Here is a 22,857-nt window from a genome sequence, read left to right on the forward strand (position 1 = left end):
TCCAGCATTCTCTCACCTTCTCTCAGAAGGTTTCAACATTTCTTAGCCATTTGGAGCAGATCTTAGCTAGATTTGGTGGATAACATGGGAAATTCTGCTGTAAACCCTAAATTTCTGCAAAAATTAGTGTTTAGCAGCCACCTTGGGACTTGTGCCATCAGTCAAGGGCATCATACACTAAAATCAACACTTGAAATTCAAGTAATTGTCACGGATTTCAGATGCTTGCTCATCCATTATAAATTGGGGCAGCATTTGACTAGTTTTGATGGTTCCACTAAAGCAAGTCTTGGGTGAAAATCAAGGGGCAATTGACTCAAATTGCTTGCTGATTGTTTGTGCAGCAAGGGGCTTTTGGATCAACAAAGGAGATTGTGGAATCTCACCTTGTACTCAATCCATTAGCAATGAAAGTTAAAGAAATACCAAAAGGGGCACCAGTTTTGGGGCCAATGAGGTATCTAATATCTAAGATTGTTAAGGTAAAGTGTGCATTTCAGTTTATGCTCATTTATTGATTGCTGTAAGTGTGTGCTTAATTAGGTATTACCACCCTATCCAAGAAGGAAGGCTCGTTTCAACTGCCATTGATCAGCCCAGTTTGGACAGATTCCACACTTTGATATGCATTTACAGAAGTTGATTGCACATAGAGGTTGCCTACTGCGATTCAGGATTCATTCAGAGTACGACACACTCTCCTATTTATCTCTACCCTCATCCGCTTTGAGACATGGAGGTTTGAGGTCTTGTATTCACTTTGAATAGCACGTTTTTAGCATTCACTCTTTCATTTTGAGTTACTCTTCACCTTTGAGTTCTACTACCTATCACTATGTTTTGTTGTACACTTTGTGTTCATCTTCTTTGCTTGAGTAGTTCTTATACATAAGCAAAGAGAGGACAGATAGGTTGGTAGTTGGGGTTCTAGGTGGGGCTTAAAGTATGACAATGCAGCAGTTCATTATGGTGGTAGACTTCATGCATTTGAAGCTGACCTATTGGAGCACTATGCTTATCCTTGTGTGGTAGAGCCCTGGTGGTCATTTAGGTCTTCGATATGGCATGTTTAATTTTACTTCTTGTTGGTGCCTTTCAGTTTCTTCTACAACCCAATAGCATTGTTTGGTCTAGTGTAAATGTGTAAGTTGAGACTGATTGTGTATAAAGAAAACTATTTCATATGTATTATTCAACTATTTCACTTTGCATATAACGTTTCAAGGCTGAAACCCTTCGTAGTTACATTGGATCCCATGAGAGTGTTCACCTTTGTGTCGAGCTTTGGAGTTCCACTACTCACTCTATTAGAGAATGACATGATTGGTTAGATGGTGATTCACTTGATTTGGATCTCAGATCTTCATGCTGTGAGATGACACCAATGTTGGAGTTTATTTGTGCACGTGTCCCAAGCAAAAAGAAAAAAGAAAAAAAGGAAAAGCAAAGAGAGAAAAGACGTGAAAAAGAAGAGCTGCATTGGGGGGATTTCCATCATCTCGATGTAGGTCCATCTTTGTTATTGATGAGCAGCTACCTTTACACCCTAGCTGTGCTGTTGAGCCTTGTAGCTTCTTGATTTTCATTGACCAACATAACTAGCCATTCTTTTTATTCGCAAAAAATAAACAATTCTATGCTTAAAAGTGTGTTGTGGTTGAAGTCATGTGGTTGAAGTCATGTCTGCATCCTTTCCATCACTGTCGTTTCTTCTTAACTTTGATAGCTCTAATTTGATATTCTTGCTAACTAGTAAGATATCTGCTAAGTTAGGAACTAAAGCTGATTAATATGCTTCCCCAGAATTTCTTATATTGTGCACTTACCTCATTAATATGCTTTTCTCTTGAATATACAGCTGATCGAAAGTGACAAGGCACGCAATGGCAATAGAGAAGCTCTTACAGCCCTTCGACGATTAGCTCGAACCTCACAAAGTAGTGTCCCGATGGTTCATGAGTTTGCAGATGACTCCATAAAGGAGGTGAAAGAAGGTTGTCGAACTTGTGGTGACTATGATGGAGATGAAGCTGTGTGGTATTTATGTCCTGGAGGTGATCTCTTTTTAAGCCTCCCATTTCATGGGACACATTCAAAGCTTGAGAAAGGTGAGATTCACATTTACAAATCATAGCTTATAACAGTTTTATAGTTTTAGGTCAATATGTTCCTAATGCACCTGAATCAAATGGTTATTATTACTTTATGTGTCAAAAATGGTTGGAGAGCGGCAGTTGGCATAAGGAGTTACAGCTCCTTGTGAAGTTTACCAGGTCGGCCGCATTAAATGCCGCCGACTGCAGAAAATTGCTGTCCGACTAGACAAAACTGCTGTCTGACTGTACCAGCGCCATGTGGCATCTTGCCGTACTGCTGATGTGGCATCCTGCTTTGTCCGTACGTTGTTGACGTGTCCTCTACACTCTGCCGTACTGCTGTCCACAGAGAAACCCTAAACCAGCTTGTCCAGGGGATGACTCTACCTCTAATACCCCCTCTCAGATCCTGGACGAGGCATCAGACTAAGGGATCTGGAATGTTGACGAAGTAAAGCCTGGGGAAGCGCCTTCGTAAACAAATCTACAAGATTATCCTCCGTCTTGCAGTACTCTACATCAATGGTCCCATCCAAAAGCTTCTCCCGAATGAAGTGATATTGAATCTCAATGTGCTTCTTCCGGGCATGGAATACAGGATTCCGCACCAAGGCAATGCAACTCTCATTGTCGCACTGCAGAAGAGTAGGACGAGTCTGGGGGCAGCCAAGCTCCTCCAACAATCTCCGAAGCCACACAACCTCACATGTGGTGGAAGATGCAGCCCCATACTCCGTCTCAATAGAAGAAAGAGCTACTGTGGGCTGCTTCTTGCTACTCCAAGAGATAACACCTGTACCCAAGGTAAAACAATAGCCTGTAGTAGACCACTGGTGGTCCACATTACTAGCCCAATCCGAGTCGCTCCAACTTGTAAGAACAAGATCTGAAGCATCTGTACCTGCGGGATAAGAAATCCCTAAGTCAGAGGTCCCTCTCAAATACCGAAGAATCCTCATGGCAGCCTGCCAATGCACTTGTTTGGGTTCACTCATGAACCCTGCCAAAAGACCCACAGCAAAACAAAGGTCAACACGAGTGTTGAGAAGCCAAATCAAGAACCCAATCAACTGACGGTAGCGGGAAGCATCCGTCACGGGAGAATCTGAGTGTGAAGTGGCCTTCCAGTTCGGATCCATAGGAGTAGTAATGGGCCGACAAGTCTCCATCTCGAAAGTTACCAAGAGCTCTTGAATATACCTTTGTTGAGAGATGAAAATCCCCCTATGAGATTGATAAATCTCGTGACCCAAGAAAAAATGAAGAAGCCCCAAATCCGTCATCTCAAATGTTTGATGTAAAGCTGTCTTGGTCTCTCGGACCTTCTGTGCACAATCCTCTGTCAGAATCAAATCATCAACATACAACACAAACAACACACAACCTACCTCGGAAGTGTGCACATAAAGCTGTGGATCGGCCTTGGAGCGTCGATATCCCAACTTCGACTGAAGAAATGAGTCAATCTTCTCGTTTCATGCATGTGGAGCCAATGATCAGACTGCAAAGCCTCCTTCACTGAAGTGGGCTCACGATTCTGCATAACACGGGTCAGCAAATAATAGTTAGATCAAACAAGCTCCGTAGAACGTGCCTAGTTCCTCCGCGATCTCCGCCGTCCATCTTGTGGTTCCCACTCCTGAGGGACTCACGGGCCCAATGAGGAGAATGCCAGACCTCTCCTCGTTGCTTTCTATCTGCAGAAGACTTGGGAACATCCACCGATGGTAGCTCCTCGGGGGTGGCCGATGGAAGTGAAGACTATGAATCAGAAGAAGAATCTCCATCAAAAGACTCTAGCTTCAAAGGAATTGTCTCGGAAGCCCAACTCTCCCTTGGATCTCCAAGAACACGGTGCTCCTCACTCCTCTGTGGTCGGAACTTCCATGAACCGCACATCTCGGCTCGTGTAGACATCTTGCTTGACGAGATCAAACAAAAGATAACCTTGGGACTGGGAGCTGTAGCCAACAAAAACCTGTCGTCGGGAAGCCACCTCGAACTTGTCATGCTGCGTCTTCGGAATGTGCACATAAGTATCACACCCAAAGATCTTGAAATAAGAGACATCAGACTTAGTCCCGAAGTAAGCCTCAAAAGATGTCAGGTGTCTGTCGGTGCTTCATCATGGTGTGCGCCATCTTGATCACACTTCGGTTCTTCCGCTCCAAAATGCCATTCTCTTAGGGAATGTTGATGTTAGCAAATTGCTGGTGAATGCCCCTATCTGCACAAAAACGAGTAAACTCATTAGACATAAATTCACCTCCCTTGTTTGAATGCAAGGTCTTCAGTCGCCGGCCAGAACGGTTCTCCTCAAAGAGAAGCCAATCCTTGAAGTGAGAGAAAGCCTCCAACTTCAAAGTCAAGAAATAGGCCCAAGTCATCCTGCTGTAGTCGTCTATGATCAATATGAAGTACAAGCTCCCCTTCAGGAACTCGGTCCTCATCGAGTCACAAAGATCCGTAGATACAAGCTCCATGGGTGAAGTAGACCGTCTCGAAGCTTTGTTGGGAATTGCATCCCGATGCAATTTCCCACGAATGCAGGAGACACATGGTTGATGGCTCACCACTATATCCAGCAAACCTTGGACAAACGATCCTCGTGACGCCTTCCGAAGGTACTCATAGTTCAAGTGGCCAAACTGAGTATGCCATAGCTCAGTAAGAGGTAAGAAGAAGAGAGGTAAGAGCTGTAGAAGACTTTAATTTGTAGATGCCATCCTCCTCATACCCTGCAGAGAGAACCTTCCTCGATCCACAATCAAGGACTCGAACAGCATCACTATCAAACTCCACCAAGAGGCCAAGAGCACAAATCTTATGGACTGAAAGCAAATGATACCCCAAGCTTGGCATATGCAACACCTCGGAAGTGTGGGTACCACCACATCTATCTGGAATAAGCTGCATCTCACCCCGCGTAGCAATAGACACAAAAGAGCTGTCTCCAATGAGAATCTGCCCACGCGAAGGTCGCAAATGGGCAACACTATTGGAAGAAGGAGTCATGTGCTATGAGGCACCACTGTCCACAATTCACTCTTGAGCCTGGGGAGCTATCATCGCAGCATCAGAAGTCTTCGATGTAGAGTCTTCAATGACTGCTAAGTGTAGAAAAGCAGCTGATGAGGGTGCAGCCACCGCTCCAGAATCCTTCGTGTCCTTCTTCTTGGTGTCCTTCTTGTCTTTATCGGGGCATTCCTTCTTCCAATGACCAGTCTTACCACAATATGGCAAGTCCATTCCTTCTCCTTTTCCTTCTTGGATTTGTTATCCTTCTCCTTCTTCTTCTGGTCCTTCCCCTTCTTCTGAGAGGCTTGACCAACCAATGCCTCCGATTTGGAAGCATTTTGTCCCTTCAACTATTGCTCTTGGTCCAAGACCATAGGAACCAACTCTTCCCACCGAAGAGTCGACTCCCGCCCTGAAGCAATAAGGGCGGAATAAAAAGTATCGAATCGTGGTGGCAACTGGGATAGTAAAGTGATCGCTATGTCTTCGGAGGAAATAGGCTTCCCGGCATTTTGAACCTGCATCTGAAGTTGCCGAAGCTTGTTGATGTATTCCTGAAGCGAAGAAGACTTATTCATAGACAAGGTCCGCATCTGCACCTCCAAAGAAACCCTCTTCATCAGGTTCATTCGATTGTACATTTGGTCGAGCTCCAGCCATATCTCTCGAGCCTTAGTTAACTCCATGTGAGCTATCGTGGCTGTAGTGCAAGACAGAAAAAGAAAAGAACGTATCCTGGCATTCAGTTTGTCCCAATGAGATTGGGCCTTAGTTAACTCCACACGAGCACTGGAAGAGAGTTTGGACTCATCTAGCACTGAGGGCCGGTTGATCTTCTCCAACACAAGCTCCTCCAAATCATAAGACTCCAGAATGGCCAACATCATTATCCGCCAGATGCAGTAATTGTCACCATCAAGCTTCTGATCCGATGGAAGAGCCGGTAGGACAAGCACCTTCCTATCCATGATCGCCTGGAACTCCAAAACAGCTTTTGAAGACATGGTTACCTGCAATGCTTGCACAAACGCAAAAGCAGCCCCCTCTGAGTGTGTAAATGCAGCTTGGTAGGGCTGTTTCCGTCTTTGCCCGTACCTTCTTCACCCGCCGGAGGTGATGAAAATGTAAAATCTGCAATGGAAGACCTAAAACGCAGCCTTCCTTCCCTTCAAACAGCAATAACCTGCAGCAAATTCACCAATTAGACTCCTTTCCCACACGCCCACGCTTGCTTCAGCCTTGAACCGATGCGCAGCCCTCCCGCTCGCCCTCGAATCCTAGAAACACAGCCTTGTGTCGTGCTGAAATCTCCTCTTCATATAGGTTTAGCTCTCAGTCAGTCCATCTTCACCACTCTGATACCATGTCAAAGTGCAGCGATGCGGAAGTGTAGGACAAAGGCTGAGAGAGAGTGAACACAGAGAGGAGAGAGAGAGAAAAGGAGATAGTGTAAATGCAGAAAATCTGCAGTGTAGTTTGCTGTATAACAGTGCAGAATATACACGGGGGCAAAGGAAATATCTGTGTGTCTCTCCGACTTGATGACCTCGATCTCTGTCAGCCCGAGCACAGTCTGTCTCAGCCAACAAATCTCAAGATCAGAACCTGAACCAATGAATATTCTGGAGTGTGCCACAAATTGGCTATAAATAGCCAATAAATAATAAACAACACCACCAGGTCAGCTGCATTAAATGCAGCCGACTGCAGAAAACTGCTGTCCAATTGTACCAGCGGCACGTGGCATCATGCCGTACTGTTGACATGGCATCCTACTTTGTCTGTACGCTGTTGACATGTCCTCTGCACTCTGCCGTATTGCTGTCCACAGAGAAACCCTAAACTAGTTTGTCCAGGGGATGACTCTACCTGTAACCGCGGGTGCCCATTACTGTCACTTCATTCTTTATTCTTTTAGTGACCAATGAATAAGGGGAGGCCAGTCATACATTGTTACCGTTGGAGTTCCCACATCTTGAGAGTCTCTCTCTTGCTCTCTTGCTTAATCTTTCATAGCTTGCACCTCTCTTGTTTCTACTTGCTCGTGCTTGCGCTTGAGCTCTTCCTTCAATTGGTATCAGAGCTGAGATCGAGGAGCTTCACCTGTCATTGCTTCAGCCCGGTTCAAATATTGACAGCCCATCATTCATGGAAGCTATGGCTTTAGCTTCAAAGGTATGCACTTGATCTTCCCCACTTCTCAGCTTGACCAAGGCTCTTTTAGGGCATTGTAGGGGCTTCATTGAGCTCCCCTTGAGCTTCCTTGTGCCACATCTACTCCATTTGTAGCAGCAACAATCCCAACAATAGCAGCGTGATTTGCGCTTGCTGTTGTTGGTCCCATTTATGATATGGTTGATCTCTCCCCAAGCTCCCGAACACTCTTGGCTACCTTGGCAATCATCTTGAAGCTCCCTGGCATTGGCATTTGTCCCCAAGCATTGTTTGTGAGCTCCCCAACCTCTATGCTTATTGTAATATATAGTTCACAGGTCTAGGACAGCATACTCTAAGTGTTTGATACTTTTTCATACTCCGTTTGATGCCTATTTGGTACTAGGATTTTTCAAGGTACAAGTACCTTTGAGGTGGACATCATGATAGCTTGGGAACAAGTTGGATGCTAAGGAATGCAATATAATAAGATGTAAAGAAATAAGGGATTTTTGCATTAAATCCACCATCTCTAGCACATCTTAGCTCATAGAGACTACTACTATAGTTGATGATTTGCTGCGTGGAAAGGATTCAAGCTTCTTAGAGAGTGGGGAGAAGCCGAATAAAAAGTTGTTTGAGATTGAGAAAAGGGGCAGATCTGAAAATCAGCTTGAAAATAGGCAAAAATAGCAAAGAAAGGGCTTGAAAACATTAGCACAACATAGGAAATTGATAGTTGCTAATAAATGTTTTATTTGTGAATAGGAGGGTCACATTGCAAAGCACTGTCCCAAAAGGCAGTAAGTTGGAAAAATAGAGAACCATGGAGATCCCAAGGGAAAGAAGTCTAAAACATTAGTGGGATTGGTGCCTGATATTGTTAGTAATCAACCAATGATGATGCTACGGAGTTGTGCAGAGCATGGGACAAAATTAGATTTCAGCTTGCATTGATATTCTTTGATAATGGTACACGAGCCAACTTTATCTCTATAGACATGGTAGCTCCTCTAAGTATTAGAGAGGATGGAATGAAACCCATGGGGAAAGTTAGGATGGCATGTAAAGGCCATGTAGAGTCCGTTACAAGCTTTGGTTGCATATACAAGGATATGTGGACAATAAAGAGTTCTTCATTGCTCCACTTGAGAGTTGTGATCTATTGTTTGGTATGCCATGGTGTATGTATGCAGTGATTGATTCTCGTGCGTGTAAAAGAGATCACTATTTAGCATAAGGGAAAGATACTTGCACTTGATTTAAAGTTGAAAGGAGAACTTGTTCCTGTTTTATCTGCAACTGCCATTTCTAAAGTAATGAAAGATCACCTTTCAACATATTGGCTTTTACTAAGGATAATGTTGATAGTGAGAATGTTGGAAACATGTCAAAGTTAGAGAAAGATTGCTTGTCATTTTTAAATGTATGCTAATTTCTTCTCTCAATCACTTTCAAGGCACTTATCATTTAAAGGGTATGAAGATCATGGCATAGATCTTATCCTTGGAAGTAGCGCATCTAATAAGCCACTCTACAGAGTCATGGCAGTATACTAGGAGGAGATTATGAGTCAAGTGAATGAGGTGTTAGAAAAAGGGATGATTCAATCCAATTCATCTCCTTTTTATTCTCTAGTGTTTTGGGTGTAGAAAAAGGATGGTTCATTGCGTATGTGCATTGACTATCGTGCTTTGAATAAGATCACGATAGAGAATTGGTTTCTGATACCTTGGATCGATGATGTGATGGATAGATTACAAGGGGCAGGCATATTCAATCATATTGATTTGAAAAGTGAATATCATTAGATATGCATTAGATTGAAAGATGTGCCTAAGACAGCTTTTAAGACATCTTTTGGGTTATATGAGTTTCTTGTTATTCCTTTTGGACTTATAAATGCTCCTTTCACTTTCAATTGGATATTTTCTTTGATGACAAAGCATTTGGACATTGTGTTCAATGAACCATGTAAGCATAGATTGGTTATCAATGATACGAAAAATAAAATTTTTAAACATGAAATCCACTTTGTGGGGCATATTGTAACAGCTTATGGTATTTGTATGAACCTTGCAAAGGTTGAGGCAATGCGATCATGGCCACCTTTGGAAAATGTGCATGAGATCTCTAGCTTCTTGGATTTATATTCTTACTATAGGAAGTATGTACACGGTTTTGCTAAAGTTGTATCTTCATTGAGAAAAATGTGCCATTTAGATGGACAACATTGGAAATTTCAGCATTGAAGGACAAGATAACTTTAGATCCTCTACTTGTGCTGCCTAATCTAAGAAAGTTATTTGTGGTTCAGTGTGATGCATGTGGTAACAACATTAGGCGAGTTCTTATGCTAGATGGCCGAGTTGTGGGTTATGAGAGCCAAATTTTCTATAGTATAGAGAAGAATTTACAGGTCTATGAGAAAGAGCTCTTAGTTATAATTCATGCATTGTCTAGGTGGAAACATTTCTTATTGGGGGTTGATTTTACAATGCAAATAGACCATTAGTCTTTGAGGTACTTTTTGACGTAGACAAAGTTGTCAAAGAAGCATATGAGATGGGAAAATCTTCTCTCTATGCTTCATTTTCAAATTGTACATATTGATGGTAAAAAGCGACAAATTTCAGCCCTCAGCATGGTTTATTTGTTATTAGCGGCCATGATCGTCATGCCTTGTCATCTCTTGCTTGCATGCCTCAGTTTGTCAGATGAGGACTTTAGGAGCTTTGACTTGTTCGTCACTTGTTTTGACGGAGGAGGTAGCTCATTCTAGAGCAGTTAGTTTATTACTTGTTAGTGCATTATCTCCTACAATCGGGATTTTGTGTGCATTTCCTGGGCAATTTTTGCACATGTCAGTTTGTCTCACTTATTAGATATTGTTTACTATTTCTAGGATTTTTTTGAGTACATTTGGCATTTTTACCAGCATTAAATCCTGGTTGGGAGAGGAAGACGTCGCGAACAGATTGATGCCCACCCTCTTTTTTAATTGAAAAAAAATGGTGTCCTCATTATCTCCAAATTTGGCAAATCAAAACAGAAAAAAAATCCTAAAATCTCCCTTCTCAATCTCAACCAGAAAAAAAAAATCCTAAAATCTCCCTTCTCAATCTCAACCAGAAAGCTCTAGCAATCTCCCCCTCTTCTTAGTTCGACGAGAGGCTTGGACTGGTTGGGACCAGCATTAAATGTTGATCGGCCACTTTTCTGGCCCCGATTGCTGGTCGACCAGTTTTGGGGTTATTTGCTATTGATAGCCTTTCCCACTCACTTGGATTATCTTTCTTGTTCCTTGGCAGGTGCATACTCCGACTCTGCTATCTTCCTCTGTCTTCGGTGTTGCCATCATCACCAGCTTGATGTGGTGGCCTCAATGATGCTGTGGGTTGCGTGCACAGACTAATCAATCCTCCTTTTGCATTCAACATTTGTTCCTTGTTCAGTGAAGATTTCGTTTTTTCTATCATTGCATATTGTTTGTCTCTCTCTTGTCTACTAGAAGCTTTCGAGGTCATTCCAAGAATGATAGAGGATCTCGTCGATAATAGAGTCTCTTTCTCTATTCATGTTTCTTCTTCCATTGCGCACTCTCACATGGTATATCGCCAAACAAGAGGACAGAGCGGAGATTGTTGAAGCCATGGCTACCCCAGGCTGAAAATGCAATCATCAGCATTTTCATTTGCTGCAAACGCAGCTTCCTCTGCATCAAGTGACTCCTTTTGATTGTTGGTGACAACTCTTCTTCCCCATGCGAACAAGTTTTTGGGTAGGTGAGAGCCTATCTTGGCTAGGCGGGGCATCACGCAGTACTTGTAGTTGATTTCTCTTAACTATTGAAAATTTCAGACCTTGTGGGTATCTTGCAGGATATTGAAGATGTCTTAGAATCAGTTTTGTAGATTTAGTGATATAGATGAGGAGCATTCTCATCACTCCTCCGAAGGGCGGCGAGATTATCACGCAGATTGTGAAGATGGAGATCATCTGGGCTGTTTGTTTGGAAACCCTCTCCTCCTTGTTCTCTCCATGTTTCACAGAAGGCCCATTCTACTGGCCTCAGAATGCTGTCTATGGCACTCTCAATATAGGTGCATGTACTTCCTTCTTTACCCAAAGAAGACCGACTTGATGGTTCAAACTACTTGCTTTGGTTATGTAAGGTGGAGTGTATCCTTGATATCTTTAATCTTTAGGAGTTTGTTACCCACCCTATTCCCTGTCCAGTGAAGGATTCCACTGTGGGATCATTGATAGATCATGTGGCCTTATGGGATCGGCTCAACTCTAGAGCTTGATCTTTCCTCTTTATGAGCTTATAGGATTCTATCCTAGTGCCTGTTGCAGAAAGCAACAAAAGTGTGGACAAAGCTTACATCTTTGTACCATCAAAAGACATTTCCCCATCGGATTACTCTTGAGAAGAAATTACAGATGCTCGCTATTGATGATTCTCCTTTCATGAAGGATCATATCAACAGGCTGGAGGATATGAGGGATGAGCTTGCATCCCTTGGCATAGTGATCTCTTCAGAGGATATTGCCATGACTTTTTTCACTTAGCTGCCATCTCTCCGATTTGATGTCTTCTACATCAACCTTATTACATCGAGAACCTGTGAGAAGCTTCTATGAGAGGAGCTTACACTGTTTGTTTTGGAGTATGAGGAGCGTGTTAAAGAGGTAGCAAGTGGACTCACCTCCATCAAAGCTTTTGTTGTAAGTTCAGGAGGTGGGAAGAAGAAGAAAGGGAAGTCAAAGGCTAAAAGGTAGGAGAGTTCTTTGGGCTATGACTTCGATTGGGAGAGGCCTAAGTGCTCATATTGTGGGAAGGGGACACATCCAAAGGAGAATGTTGGAAGTATCTTCACCTTTGTTCGGGAGTGAAGAATGGAGCTAGCACATTTGAGCCTTTTACATCTACTCGAGTAGTTATCCATGAGTGTGTGTTTCTTCATATTGTTGACTTGGAGAAGCCTTTTTCCATGGTCGCCTGGTTTTCTGAGGGGGCTTGGTTGGTTGATAGTGGAGCTTCTAGTCATATGAGTCTACAAGGTGATCTATTGCAGGATCTATGCCCTTCTGTGGGTTTAGTCATTGTTAGTGACATTGTATCGGTGCTTATCAGTGGTGTTGGCACTTTGCCTTTGTTTCCTGATTGTGCATCAACCTCCCTTTCATAGACTCTTTTATTAAGCTAAAAATGTATTAGCTTTACTTAAACAGCCCCAAAACTTACTTAATTAATGAAGAAACCTTGTTTATTTAAAACTAATGCAATCCTTTCTGTATCCCATAAGCACAAACCTACTTGGGAGGGCCCAAAACATTCTAAATACGTATGCTGCCCTCCATTCAATCTTCAATCTCGTTTTTGAAGATTTCAAGTGTTTCAGCTTGTTGCCCACACCCTATTTGCGGAGGACATCTCAGAAGCTGTCCATTGTTGTTTTCATCAGTTGGTGCTTGATTTCCAGCCCTCTTCTCGCAGTTTGGAGCTGATCCCAACCAGGAAACTGCTGTTCTTGCACAGACTTGCTGCTGTACTGCCTACCACGTCATCTGCAGTTTGCATTTGACAGCTTTCTCTCTCCTCCAGCTGTCGCCCAGCTTCTGCAGAGGTTGCCGCCAGGCTATCTTGGCAGTTTTCTCTCTCCTACAGGCTGTCATGCTTGGGTTTTTAGTTTTTCTCTCTCTTGTAGGTGCGTCTTTAGTCTCTCTCTCTTCTCATTGCTGTCTGTATCAAATCCAACTTCTCACTTCTGCGTTTGTTGGTGTTCGACATCCGGAGGCTGTCTTGTTGTGATTCGGGATCCGTTCGGAGTACGACACACTCTCCAGCTCATTACTCTTGCCCTCATCCTTGAGATGCAGGAGTTCGAGGTTCAATATTCATTCACTGCATAGTGTGTTTGCTGCATGAGCATTATATATTCAGCAGTTATATCACTTCAGTTGTTTTCTGTGTTCATTGTCTCTGAGTTACCCTAACCCTAACTGTGTTCTTTTATCAATTAGTGCTTTGTCGTACGATTGTTATTTGTGTTTCTATGTCAGAGTATTTTTTTACATCTTTATGTTTCGGACTTGGGCTTTGCACTCCTCTCAGTTTATGGCCTTATTAGGCTTGGTACCTGGGTCACCTTCACTGAGTAGGCTGTTTATATTGAGGATTATTTTACAGGGACTACTATGGCAACAAGCTGGCAGGAGTGCAGGCTTTGTAGGCTTCATTCCCCTTTCCTTATGCAAGGTTCTTTGAGGTAGTTGTCTGTTGCTACACCCATTTCCGCTTGTGCATCATCTTTTCCACAGGTTTCTTTCCATTCCACACCCTCTCCTCTGATGGTTCCGTCGTTTCCCCCATCTCTTTCAGAGGGGGACGATCTCGGTGATGTGGCTGTGGATTCCTTGGCCCCTAGTGTTTTAGAGGGGGATTTTCAGGCTTGTGAGGAGCTTCTTCATTAGCAGTCTTTATCCAGCAGACTTCATCGACATTGGCATTTCTTTGGCCACCCTAGGATCTGTTTCTTCTTTGCCATTTCACCACATCCAAGATTTGAGAGAGCGTATTAGCAATCATCATTGTCATCTCTTGTCTCTCCTGCCGATGAGGCACAAAGTAGCTTTTGATCATATTGATGAATATGTGCTTGATAGAATTCAAAGGCAAAGAGAAGCTAATCAAGTTCTAGACTAAATGCCGTTATGTCTTGCTCCGGAAAATCAATAAAAAGATGATGCCCAACGAAGAATAGAATCCCATATTGACTCTCGTATGATGGGTGAAAGTCTCGAACTACATCCGCCTAATGCTCCTTCTAATGAACTTTGTGAATGGTATTACAGAGATCAAGCTACTTTTAACAACAAGCTGCTTACACTCTCATCTTCTGATGAAGATGGTGACAGTGTTGCTGATGAGGATTTTGTGCCTATTAATCCTCATAGAGCGAATGCTTCTCCTGATACCTTACTTTAAGCTTTGCTCAATGCACATGAAGCTATTGCTGTAAGTACACTACCTTCCCTTCCCGTGAATGCTGGTAAGGCTAAAACTGCTATTATTGTAAATGCATCCTCCTCCTATTCAAAACCATCATATACAAATTTCTATAAGAAAATAGGTGTCCCTGAAAAGGTTGGCTCATTTCCTATTTGGTCCATAGATGGATAATATACTGAGAAGATTAAACTACTCATTTACATGATGTATGCTTATGTGGGACAAAAAATCCTTGACAAGCCACAAACCAGTCGCATTGACATTCTGAATGCCATGACACATGGTTTTGTGGGTGGACTGAAACAATGGTGGATCTCTATCCATCCTCAAGTCAAGCTTGCAATTGTTGAGCATGCTGATCCTGTACATCTCTTCTTTGAATTGCTCCTTGGAGAATTGGTGGGTAACAAATTGGATGATGTACTGGAAGCCCATGAAGCTTTCTTTAAATCTAAACTTTGTGATCCCAGGCAATAAAAGGAATATCTCATTTACATGAGAGATATTTCATGTGAAGGTTTAGGTGCCCATGACAACAGTATGAAGGAACATTTGGTATGTTCTTTGCTTGAACCCATTCCTTTCTATTGCAAACAAAGAATGAAGACTAAAAATAGAGATTTCATTGATAGTCTTGGTCAAATCTTGCAAACTATAGAGCAGATTGTAAAAGAGGTACGTCAATAGCAAAAAATGACTCAACTTAATTAGAAGTTTCCACAGTCTGCTGTCTGTAAATCTGCCACTAAATATGAGGTAGATTTTGGGTGTAAATAATGTGCTTGCTCTGGTGGTGGTCATGGCTATAATGGATGACATCGCTCCTACGGCTCCTCTAGCTATTCCAGAGGTCGTATATACTATTTCAATTGACAAGACAAACAAGAGAATGATCATCATTCTAGAAGATCTCATTGACATTCTCACAGACATGGTAAGAATAGAAATTCTCCTCATCGACATACTGCTCATAAAGCTCAGAATACTGGCCAAGAATAGAAGAAGGATCTCAAATGCTATATTTGTGGTAGTACATCACACTTAGCTAATAAATGCCCGAAAAATAATAAACAACAAACCAATTATTGTAGTGACGACTCCTCGTCAGTGACTGTTTCTACTTTGATTTTGACACTCCTAGCTCAAGTGACAGTGAGTCAGACTATGATACCGATACCTCCTAGTATACTGTTGACACAAGTTCTGCATCTTAGGCAGAATCCCAATCTGAGTCTGAGGCTACTTCTGTCTCTGCTAGCTCAGACTTAGAAACAAACGTTTCTACAGGTGGAGGATCTTCTTCTCGAAGACACAAGGAAAAGAAAAAACAATTTGAATCAGATTTTGATGACTCCTCTATTGATAATGGTTCTTTTGATAAAAAGGCTAAGGATAAAGTACACCAAGAATTTTTTGGTCTATCTGTCACTTGTTTTCACAGAGGCGGTAGCTCATTCTAGAGTGTGAGAGGTAAGAGGATGCAGAGAGATCAAAGCTTCATTGAGAGTACAATTGATAGTGAAGAGAGTGTGTGTAAGTGAAGACATGACTCCTAATACAATAATCTAAGAGTAAGGTGCAAGTACAAAGTACAACCCCTTAAACTTTAGGGTTGCTAAAGTGTGTTCACATCCAAAAGGTATAAAAGATGATAAGTGCCCAAACTATGTAACAAAGGCACATAAAATAAAAGAGAATAAATTTGGAGAAAGAAACCTCTTGTAAGGAGAGTAAAAAATGCCCTAGTGTCCTACGGAGGATCACTGACAATCCTTTGTGAATGTAAGCGCGAGTCAAACCCAAGAAACCCCTTTGGAGTGAAGAGTGATCAATATACAAGGATGGTCTACCAAAGGAGATCAAATTTAAAGCATTGTAGAATGCTTTAAAATTGTCACGAGGAAGAGCTTTGGTGAAGATGTCTACCATATTATTTGTGGTAGGATAGTAGACAAGGCTGATATCTCCTGCATGTAGCCTCTCTGACAAAGTGATAGTGGATCTCGATGCGTTTCGTGCATCCATGAAACACTGGGTTCTATGCCACTGCAATGGTACTCTGACTGTCAATAAACAAAGGAGTAGGCTCCGTAATAGATACATCCAAATCAGCCAACAAATGTCTCAACCATACACATTCAACTGTGGTAGTGAAAGCTGGCTTGTATTCAGCTTCACATGACGATGTGGGAACAGTGGATTGTTTCTTGCTAAGCCAAGAGATGCAAGATAAGCCAAGAAAGAAACAATTACCCCTGGTAGAGTAACATGAATCAAAATCACCAGTCCAATTTGAATCACTGTAAGCATGTAGTTGCAGTGGTCTCCCCTTGATATAAAGCAATCCAAGAGTCCTAGTACCTTGCAAGTAATGAAAAACACACTTCACAGCTTGCCAATGTGACATACGTGGTTGGTGCATATATTTGCTCTGGGTTGAAACTGCAAAATCAATGCCTAGCCTTGTGCTGCATAAATAAATGAAAGTTGGCTTGTAGTTAGTTTCACATGACGATGTGGCAATAGTGGATTGTTTCTTGCTAAGCCAAGAGATGCAACATGAGCCAAGAAAGAAACAATTACCATTGGCAGAGTGACGTGAATCAAAATCACCAGCCCAATCTGAATCAATGTAAGCATGTAGTTGCAGTGGTCCCCCCTTGATATAAAGCAATCCAAGAGTCCTAGTACCTTGCAAGTAATGAAAAACACGCTTCATAGCTTGCCAATGTGACATGCGTGGCTGGTGCATATATCTGCTCAGGGCTGAAACTGCAAAATCAATGCCTAGCCTTGTGTTGCATAAGTAAATGAGACATCCAACTGCAATAGCATATATATGGATATCAAACAAATCACTGTCATCGTGCAAGGACAGCTTGAGTCGAGTTTCCATTGGTGTACAAACTGGCTTGCAATCTTGTAAGCCAGACCTCTCAAGAAGTCTACCAATGTATCTAGGCTATGACAATCCAATGCCTGTAGCATCATGAATGAACTGAATGCCCAAATAATAGTGAAAGGGCCCCAAATCTAACATCTCAAAAGTTTGCTTCAAACTTTGTTTAAGTTTTGAAATGGGATCAGCATGTGTCCTTGTGAGCAGAATATCATCGACTTAAAGACATATGACCAGCAAGGATCCCCACTCTTTACATACGTAAAGTGTAGACTCAGATGAGCTGTTAATGAACCCTTGGCTGAGTAAAAAGGCATCAATTTTTGCATACCAAGCTCAGGGAGCTTACTTCAAACCATACAAAGCCTTTTTCAGCTTACATACCAAGTGTTCGAATCCCACTACTGCAAAACCAATGGGCTGTTGTACATACACTTTTTCTTGAAGTTTCCCATGTAAAAATACAATCTTAATATCATGATGGGCAGCCAAAGCAACCATAGACCGAATTATAGTCGTGTGAGATGTAGGAGCAAATGTCTCCTCATAGTCAATGCCTTTCTTTTGTGCATAGCCTTTGGCTACAAGTCCGGCCTTATACTTGTCAATGGATCCATTTGCATTCCTTTTCAGCTTACAGACCCACTTTGTATCAATGGATTTCTTCCCAATAGGTAAGGTCACTAAATCCCATGTTTGATTCTTTATGATAGAATCAAGCTCAGGTTGCATTGTTGCCATCCAATGCACACACTATGTTGTGCATTCTCAAAACATTGAGGCCCCTCATCATCAAGTGTATGTGTTGTCATAACAAACTCCATGGTATGTGCACCATCATGTAGATGAGCTTGTCTTCTAGTACGACCAGCAATAGGAGGATCCAAATGACCATCTTTCATAGTCTACAAGTACCATCTAGCCATCTGCCTAGCTTCTTGGTTGTGTACAAGCTCCTGCTGAACTTCAAATTCAACATCTTGTTGAATATTCAGATCAGCCATAGATTGATTTTCTGCATTACTCAATGGAGCAGCTGGCTGAACATTATATTCACTTGTTGAAGCTGCAACTGTATTACTAAAAGAAATGGGTAGCAGCTCTTCAAATACATCATTGGTAGCTTGATATGTATCAAAACTAATAGGGATAATTTTGATTTTCATAAAAAACCATATCCCTACTGACAAATACTTGCTTAGAGACAAGATCATACAATCTATATCCTTTGCTCTCATTGCTGTACTTCATAAAAATGCATTTAACATCCTTGTTGTCCAACTTCTTTCTTAGTACCTTGGGAATGTGAGCATACGCAAGATACCCAAAAGTATGAAAAATATCCAACAGAAGGTTTTCGGCTGTTCCAAGCCTCAAAAGGCATGATATTCTTTAATGCCTTGGTAGGGCACCTGTTCAAAAAATGGCAAGCACACATAACTGCTTTCATCTAAAAACTATGTGGCAAACTCTTTGCTTTCAACTTACATCTGGCCATTTTCATGAGTGACCGATTCTTCCTCTCTGCAAGCCCATTCTGTTGTGGAGTATAAACAGTAGCATACTGATGGACAATGTCTTTCCACTTCAAAAAATGATTTAGCATGAAAGACATGTGTTATCCCCTTCGGTCCGAAGGGAGAGTCTTAATCTTGTAGCCAGATTGATTTTCAGCAAGTGCCACAAAAGCCAAAAATGCATCATACACCTCTGACTTTTTCACCAAAGAGTAGACCTAGCAAAGACAAGTAAAGTCATCAATGAAAGTGACAAAATAGTAACCACCACCCAATGACTTTGTCTGCATAGGGCCACATACATCCAAATGCACAATCTAATATTTGGTAATTGCTCTAATAGCAAAACATTAGGAGGAAACGAAAAAGAATGCATTTTTACCAAAATGCATCCTGACATATATGCTCAGGAGGTCTCTCCAAGAGAGGTAAGCCATAGTATCTATGTACGTTGCATAAGCATCAAGCTACCATAGTTAACATGCCCCATGCGAGCATGCCATAACTTTGCCTATGACATAGCGGAAGTAACAGTAGATGCTAGATAGACTGACTGGTCAACTAAATAAGCATTCAACTCATATAGTCCATGACTATGTAGGAGTAGATGCCAGATAGACTGATTGATCAAATGAATAAGCATCCAACTCATATAGTCCATGACATAAAGTGCCAGTCAAAACCAAAGTCATGTGTTCTTTATCTTTGACTATACATCTATCATCATCGAATGTAACTTGTAGATCACACTTTGCCAAAGAAGAAATCAACAACAAATTCTTCTTTATGTTGGGCACAAATAATGCATCCTGCAAACGGAGAATAGAGCCATCAATGGCTATCAACACAATCTCCCCAATACTTCTAACAAGGTATGATGCATTGTTGGCACACTGCATAGACTTGCCAACAGGGTTGCAATAACAAAGGAAAACAAATTTTCTGCGTGATGTGATATGCCTAGAAGCACCACTATCAGAGAACCAAATGCTCGCATCTTTAGTAGAGCTAAATGCTCTATCAGCCCAAGAAGAGTCATAACTGCAAGTGTAGAAACAATAGTCACGGTTTGCAATAAAAGACGCAGACTCAGTAGCAGTACGTGTATTAGAAATAGATATCCGACTCCTTCTCCTTGGCCATGCGCTTCTTATATTCTGTGATTTAGTGATCTAGCTTCTTGAAATAGTGACACTTGCTTTTCTTGGCTTGCATATCCCCTTGTTTCTTGCTATTCTGTGAATTACCTGAAGTCCTAGAGCTTTATGGAGCATTTTTAGCTTGGCTTCCCTTGCCCTTCTGCCTTGCCATAAAAGCTTGCTCAGAGGCTATTACATCCATCCCACTATTCTTTCTTGTTTGCTCTTCCTCTAAAAGCACACTAACCAACTAAAGAAAAGAAATTGGTTGTAGAGAAATTCTCATGGTGAGACTCAAGGCTATATGAAAGGCTAAATACAAGGGCGGCAATGAATTCAAAGTAGTAGAGATCAATTGCGTATCTAAATAATACTCATCTACATTCATAAGCAGCTCACACAAGTTTTGAACTTTATTGATAGAATCACCTTTATCCATCTTCATAGTCTCAAGCTCTTTCTGTAAGAAAGTGATGCGTGTCTCATTTTTTCTAGCAAACATCTGCTCAAGGGTTAGCTATGCTTTTTGTGAAGAAGTTGCAGACCGAATGTGGGGGATGATAGATTGCTGAATTGGCAATGCAATTAGCGATAATGCTTGAGCATCCTGTGTGTCTCAAGCCTTTTGGGTTGTTGATATCTGAGGCATAGTTGCCTTAGTATGTTGTACGGACAAGTTTGTACGGTCCGAACCATACGGTACCGTACAGTACGTATTTGTACGAATTCGTACGACTTTTTGGGCCTATTTGGGCCACGTCGCTTGTGCCACCTGTATCTCACTTGCCGCGTTTTTTGCACCCCCGCTTTTACTCGCTTGCCTGTGTGGCACTTTTTGGGGGGTGGGAAGCCTTGGATACCTCACCCCACCCTCTTTTCCAGCCACGCACTCCCCTCCCCAGCCCTCTTTGGATTCCTTCTAGCTGGCAGCCCTCTCTTTGACCGTCGACCCCTCTTTGACTGTTTGAACTTTGACCCTTCTCTCGTCTACAAAAGGTGCTCTTCTCCTCCATGCTGCCATACCAATTCAGCAAGCACTTGTGACTTACCATTCTCATCTTCCTCTCTTGGATCTTGTCACTTGATTCTTGAACGGACTTGTGATTTGTCATTCTCGAATCTCACCTCCCATCCCCTCTTTCCCGCACCCTATCGAAGCATTTATCATTCTCAAATCTCATCTCCCATCCTGTCTATCCCGCACCCTATCAAAGCATTTGCCATTCTCATCTCCCATCTCCTCTTTCTCACTCTTGCTCTTTCAACTTTACCCCAACCCTCGAGCCCCTCTCTCAACTTTCAAGAGTCAAGACTCAAGTATCTCTCTCTCTCTCTCTCTCTCTCTCTCTCTCTCTCTCTCATTGGGTTAGCTTGTACTGTTTTGTGATGTGTTGGGTGTACCCTCCCTACTTCCGTCTTCTGGGTCATTATTACTCAATCGGTCGCATCCCATAAAATTTACCTCACTTATTCAAAAAAAAAAAAAAGAGTTCCATGTGGTTCCATCTGCCTTTGTAGGGCTTGGTAGGCCACTGGGTTGTCGACGTGCACCCTTTGTTCGATGCCCTGTCCTCCTTGGGGTGACTACTTGGATTCCCTTGGTAAGATAACCATCGCCTCTGTAGTCTTGGTAGGCCACTGGGCTACCGACGTGCACCCTTTGTCCGATGTCCTGTCTGCTTTGGGGTGGGACGCCTTGGGGTAAATAAGCATCACAGTGGTTGGCCTAACCTTTCGGCTCAGTTTTGGGCCTAAGAGGGGGTGTTGAGCTAAAATATGCATTACTTGCTGATTAGCCTCTTAAACAGCCCCAAAACACACTAAAAAATGCTATTTTAGAGTAAAACCCTAAAACGGGGAGCGGTTCAAGAGAGTTCAGTGGAAACCCTAAAATGGGGAGTGGTTCGAGAGAGTTCAATGGAAACCCTAAAATGGGGAGTGGTTCGAGAGAGTTCAATGGAAACCCTAATTTTTGCGGCGCCCTTCCACATCTATAAATAGACAGGCTGCCCTCATTCAGCCTTATTCTGTCTGTGCAGGTTTCTCACTCCATGTGCAGGTTTCAGCCATCAGCCTCCTCCCACGTGGCTGTCCAGCCCTCGAGACTGCTGCCACTCCATCTGTGTTTGCTCTTGTTGCTGGCGCCTTCATCCATGTTGACGCTAGCTGCTGGCGACATCGTCATCTGCTGCGATCTGATCATCTAGTCTTCGCCAGCCACATTAGACACTTTTTCAGCCTGCTGTTTACAGCAATTGTTTACAGCAGACTGCGCGCAGTTTCCAGCCTCTGATCAGCGGTACATTGCTGTGTTTACCAGTTTCTAGCCTCTAGACTGCTGTATTTTGGTGATCAGCCTGTTGCCATTCACTATTCAACACTCCTACACTCCGATTGGTGGTCATAGACTTGGGATCTATGTCCGGTGGATGTCACACTCCGACATTGCTTTGCCCTTGAGCACACTGTACACTCTCACATTCATTTATAACATTCATTCACTTCAGAGTTGTGTTCTCTCTCTCCCTTCTTCTGTTTGTGTTTGAGTTTCTGTGTTTGAGTTTTGAGTTTTGCATTTAGGGTTTGAGTTTTGCTCTCTGTTTATGTGTCTGTCTCTTTGTGTTTCTGTCTTGGTTGTACACTCTGTGTGTCCTCAGTGCAAACGCTAGCAGTTTTTTACAATAACTTCCTAAGAAAATTAGGATTTGCATACTTTGCCAAAGATCGGGCCATATGGATGAGGTGTATTGTACTGAGGCCCAAGGTCTTCTTTTTAAGAAACCTCACTTGACTACTATGATTGCCTCTCCTTTTGTTGGCCAGTCTAGTGGGGCTATGTCTCTTGCTGTTGCTCCATTTGCTCCTTTTGCCCCGAGGGCCATTAAACATGTAGCACACAAATAGCCTCAGCAGCCTATATCTTTCAGTACTCTTGAAGGATTAGTTGATTGGTTTGCTAGCTCCTTACCCATTGCGCTCTTTGTATCCATTCCTAGGTCATCCTTTGCATCTAGGA

General features: G+C 42.4%; 1 protein-coding gene across 2 annotated transcripts in view; it reads left to right on the plus strand.

Moving 5' to 3' along the window:
- The window catches only part of LOC148032850 (P53/DNA damage-regulated protein), a 90,638-nt gene that overhangs the window by 48,940 nt on the left and 18,841 nt on the right, over positions 1-22,857 (plus strand). For both annotated transcript variants that reach the window (XM_087683518.1, XM_087683519.1), the window contains exon 3: positions 1,859-2,108. In XM_087683518.1, the coding sequence (XP_087539644.1) occupies positions 1,859-2,108 (250 nt within the window). The remainder of the gene's footprint in view (positions 1-1,858; positions 2,109-22,857) is intronic.

Source organism: Lygodium microphyllum, chromosome 8, assembly GCF_053477565.2.
Source record: "Lygodium microphyllum isolate KBCC chromosome 8, Lygodium_microphyllum_v1.1.10, whole genome shotgun sequence".
Classification (NCBI taxonomy): domain Eukaryota; kingdom Viridiplantae; phylum Streptophyta; class Polypodiopsida; order Schizaeales; family Lygodiaceae; genus Lygodium; species Lygodium microphyllum.